The 5105-nt window shown below is 45.0% G+C and overlaps 1 protein-coding gene across 2 annotated transcripts in view; it reads left to right on the forward strand.

Annotated features, from left to right (window-relative positions):
• LOC310679857 (uncharacterized protein) overlaps positions 1–5103 on the forward strand; it is a 34267-nt gene extending 29164 nt beyond the window's left edge. For both annotated transcript variants that reach the window (XM_083445691.1, XM_083445692.1), the window contains 4 exons: positions 326–415; positions 2059–2157; positions 3383–3523; positions 4329–5103. In XM_083445691.1, coding sequence (XP_083301817.1) covers positions 326–415; positions 2059–2157; positions 3383–3523; positions 4329–4508 — 510 coding nt within the window. In that variant the 3' untranslated portion in view covers positions 4509–5103. The remainder of the gene's footprint in view (positions 1–325; positions 416–2058; positions 2158–3382; positions 3524–4328) is intronic.
• Positions 5104–5105: the final 2 nt, after the last annotated feature.

Here is a 5105-nt window from a genome sequence, read left to right on the forward strand (position 1 = left end):
CCTCTACTTAAATGCCAAGATAACCTCTGCCTGGGAGAGGGGACCTTTGGTCATGCAGATCTTGTTAGACTACAGCTCTCATCATTCCTCTCCATTGGCTATGTTGGCTAGGACTGATGTGAGTTGGCATCCAGCAACCAATAGAAGGCCACAGGTTTCCTGTTCCTTATCTAAGCAAACACTGCTTTTGGTCTGACATGGTGCACTAGTTTTACAAAGGTGGGCATTTATCCCACAAATCTCTGGTGGTGGCTTATTTCAGACTCCATTTTATTTGTTTATTTATTTCTTCCTCCTGCCCTGTAAAATGAAATCCAATTCACAGAAGTTAAAGAAAAAAATATCATCCTCTCGGAAAACTGAAAAGAAGAAGAAGGCAACAGCAATTTCAGAGAAAGCAAGAAAATCTACCAAGGTAGCTGAAGAAATGTATGGGTGTACTTAATATGATGATGTGTGTGATCTCGTGTCCTGCTTCTAGCCTTCCCTTAGGCAGTTGGTCGACCAGCACAGGAAACGGTATACTGGACTAGATGAGGTTTCTGTCTGATCCAGCAGGGGTTTTGTGTACATAACCCAAGTCAAGCCAGTGAAATGAGTATAAAACCTGCATGGTCCCAATGATAGCATGAACTCTCAGTAATAGAGGCTCTCCAGTACAGAGTTATCTTCTTAGTGGAAGGTGGTGGTTGTCGTCGTCAACATCATCATACCTTGGCGTGTATCTTTCCAGCATTTTCTTTAGCCGAACAAGTGTGCTTCTCTTACCCTTGTGGTACCATGTAAATGCAGGCAAGTTGAGGTGGCAGTGATTGCCTATTAGTAAGTGGAGTTTTCCAAGCGGTATCAGTTCACTAGATCATGCCTTTTCTAATATAAGGCACTTCAGAATGCTCCAACTGCTTCAGCAGCAGGAAGAGATCTACCCTTCTGTTGTGGCACTCAGTTTTGGAAACTAGTCATGTGACTAGTGTGTATACTCTGTTGACAGGATAGTCAACATCCTTGGGAGTTCATGGTGGGATTTTTAGTCCACAGGGTAAACGGTAAGAACAAATTCATTGGTGTCCTTAGGTGTCTTGGAGTTATTTCACTCCGATGCTCAGATTAGTATCTACCCTTCCTCTACAGAGCTCAGGATATGGATATGGATTATACCACTACCTTTGAAATAACCCTTTCACATAGGCTGAAGCGTGACTGCTCTTAGTAAGTTTCATTATGTGAGTGGAGATTTTAACTGATCTCCCAGTCATTCTGGCCCTCCATCCATTTGCTCGTCTTTTGTTTTCGTCGGTACCAGCTCTGCTGGAAAGCTAAGTCTATGTCACACCCTTTCCTCAAATAATTCAAGGTGGGGTATATGGCAAAGGTTTTGTTTTTTGATATCCTGCCAACTGGGCACCACAGTTCAAGAAGGACACTGACAAACTGGAACGTGTCCAGAGGAGGGCAACGAAAATGGTCAAAGGCCTGGAAACGATGCCTTATGAGGAACAGCTAAGGGAGCTGGGCATGTTTAGCCTGGAGAAGAGGAGGTTAAGGGGTGATATGATAGCCATGTTCAAATATACAAAAGGATGTCACATAGAGGAGGGAGAAAGGTTGTTTTCTGCTGCTCCAGAGAAGCGGACACGGAGCAATGGATCCAAACTACAAGAAAGAAGATTCCACCTAAACATTAGGAAGAACTTCCTGACAGTAAGAGCTGTTCGACAGTGGAATTTGCTGCCAAGGAGTGTGGTGGAGTCTCCATCTTTGGAGGTCTTTAAGCAGAGGCTTGACAACCATATGTCAGTAGTGCTCTGATGGTGTTTCCTGCTTGGCAGGGGGTTGGACTCGATGGCCCTTGTGGTCTCTTCCAACTCTATGATTCTATGGTTGATAACAATCCTTTACATCCTCCTTGGGTTGTTGGCAAACGAATCCAGTTGAAGCAACCAGTATGCACTACAGAGTTTCCTGATTGGGTAACAGTGTTAATTTTCTGGTATGAACAAAGCCTTGCTTTGTTAGAGAGGAGATCCAATTAGGTCCTTTTCTTTTTGGTTTCTACAGACTAAGAAGAAAACCAAAGGGGACCAAGCTGGTGGTACACCAGTCTCATCAGAGACTGCACAAAAGTTACAGCCGGTGGAAACAGAATTGCCTGACCCGGTAGGAAGGAAGATTCAGTCTTGCAATGGCTGGTCTTCAGCCTGGACTAGCAAGAGTGTCTTTCCCCTTAGTCCACATGTTGGTATTTGTAACTGATGCATTTATTTCTGAGTTCTGCTGGCTGTGCCAGTCATTTGCTGCAGAACAGGGACTGGGAACAGTTTTCAGCTTGGGGGCCACATTCCCTTCTGCATAACCTTTGGAGAGTCACATGCCAAGGTTGGAGGGGCAGAGGCCAGAGTGGGTGGAGCAACGAATGTGCTCCCCCCCCTCTTAGTTTCTATACACACTCAAATGCCCCTCTCTATCCTCCATCCAGACAAGCGAGAGGGGAGTAATCAGAGCTCAAGGACATGTTCGAAAAGGAGTAGGACGCATTCCACAGGCAAAAGCGCTTGGTTTTGTGGAAGGAATGTTGGAAAGTTTCCTGTGTAGTTTTTGATTAATTTTTAACTTTCTGTTTAATGTCACTGAGTAGAGGTTGCTAGCTTGTATTGTACGCAATCAAGTACTTTGTGGCACATACACAATTGAAGGCCAGACATCAGGAGAAGGATGTTATGTAACAAGTACAAAGAGAACTGATGTGTACATGTGTCTTGCTTTATTTTGCCAGTTAGGGAAATGTATAAAAGCTGTAAAAACCCTTTGCTCAGTGACGTTCCCTTCAGACTTGCTCTGGGGCTGCTGTCCTGCTGCAGCAATAAATAAAGCGGGTACCTATTGAGTGCCTTGCTTGATATCCTGCACCTTGTCTATTATTTAAACTGATTCCTACCTGGGGACAAACTGGAGAGTGGCCTCCCTTAACTATGGGGGTGCAGAGCAGTGAGGAAGTGTGGCCTGGAAAGGGTTCTGACCACCAGATAGACAGGCCTAGAGGACTACATTCAGCCCCAGGCCTGAGGTCCCTGTCCTTCCCACTGTAAAGGCCAAGATGCAAAAGATAATGGAATCATTTCCACAGCCCATAGAAGCATCTGGCTTAATGAAACATCATTGTGCGATACCTAGATCTTAGTTGTGACACCTGAAAGCAGCCCCGCCCACACACCTGGGTTTCACGTCTACTGTCAGCACCCTCACCAGAAAAATACTTAATTTCATTCTGTTGTGAGCCAGTGATCTTGTCTTCCTTGTGCAAGAGCAAAAACTATCTTTGACACACCCCTAGTTTCGTTTTAGGCCATGTTAACACCTTATCCCATTGGGAAAATCTCTATAGATCCAGGCAGCAACCTGCAGTGAGGATGCAGACCCCACTCATTCCCTGTGTGCTGGAGAGAAAGATGGCTTTTCATCATCCTCAAGGACTTCTGAGGACCGTTCTGCAGCTGTACTAGCAAGAAAGGAAGAGATAGAGCAGGTAACTGAGCCTCTTCGGCATGTCAGTATGAACTGGGAGATCTGAAGCACGATTATTGTGAAGGTCACATGCTATTTTCGCTCCTGTATCAGACACAAAAGGCTTGTGCGAGGCCAAGCATAAAGGGGCCTGTCGCAGACTAAGAGGAGTTGTAGTCCAAAACATCTGGAGGGAACCAGGTTGACAAAGGCTGTTTTAGGGGAGTAGTCCTATCCTCCAGCCATATTTGCTGGAGGGTCCCAGTGGGACGCCTATAAACAAACATGGTCCCAAGACTCAAAAAAGGTTCACACCTCTGACAGCAAGTTTGCGAAGTGTATACATACTGCTTTGCGACATCTCAAATTGTCTTGACTGACATTTAAAATTAAACAAAGCAGCAAATACTTTGCAAGCACATGTCTTGGTCCTCATACACAGGGCAACACCATAGGAAGCTGCTTTATACTTGGTCAGATCATTAGCCCATTTATCTCAGTGTTATCTTACACCGTCAGCAGCTTTCCAGAGTTTCAGGCAGGGCATTCCTAGCCCTACCAGGAGATGCTAGGGATTGAACCCAGGATATTCTGAAGGCAAAGCAGATGCTGTACCACTGAGCTACAGCCTATCTCCCCACTACAGCATTAAATAAATAATCCCTTAGAAAAAATAGTGAACACCTAAAATTGTTTTCTTACAATCTGGGTTTCTGGTGTGCCAGGACTCTGGGCTGAATGTGACCAGTGAGGTAGGACTGGTGTAGAGTGGCAGTCTTCAGATTGCTGGCACTTTTGCCTGACAGACACTTTGCCCTTTCCTGCAGGCCTATCAGCGAGTCCTCCTCAACTTTGCAGTGGTGACTGCCATGCTGTTGGAAACAAAGCCATGCATGGAGGAGGCGATGGAAGCAGCCTTGCGGGCGAACTTGAGAAGGATCGGGAACCACTATGAATGCATGCTGAAGGACTTCATTGACAGCTATGACTTGGCCAATGCCATCTAATAGGATGATCTAAGGCATGTTGCACAACAGAGTGAATGGGATGGGAAGCTGCATGTTTTTGGATTTGGTAGCTGAGGTACTGAGGTTAGCTTCCTCTTGGTGGAAGATGAGAAACCCCAAGGGGTTTGACTGCAGCAGCAATGGCAAGGCTTGGAAGTATTGTGCAGATGCTTAAGAGTATGGGAGAAAAAGAACACCATCTCATAAGGACATTTTTTCAGAAGTAGATTGTTTTGAGAAGTGTTGACTTACCCCAGGGGCTTCTAAAGGTGTCAGAAATTCATTGCAGGAGTAAGTAGAATGGGAGTGGTAAGCTGGTTTTGGCATACCACCCTGTTAGGGTTAGGTATTGGAAAGGTTTGCCTTTTAATCTTGCATCAAGATTTTCAAGTAGGATGGCTAATTTTGCATTTTGTAGATCTCTTTAACCACGGCTCTCCTGCTATTATAGGCAGAGAGAAAAATGGAGGATTCCTGCCGGTGCAGCAGCTTTAGTAGCCCCCCACCCACAAAACTCTTGTGAAATGCTTTTTAGATTTGTTTCCTGAGAACTTTAAAAAGATGTTTTTAATAAAAATGACTGATGGATCCAACATA

The sequence above is a fragment of the Podarcis tiliguerta genome, assembly GCF_965153285.1.
Source record: "Podarcis tiliguerta genome assembly, chromosome: 6".
Classification (NCBI taxonomy): domain Eukaryota; kingdom Metazoa; phylum Chordata; class Lepidosauria; order Squamata; family Lacertidae; genus Podarcis; species Podarcis tiliguerta.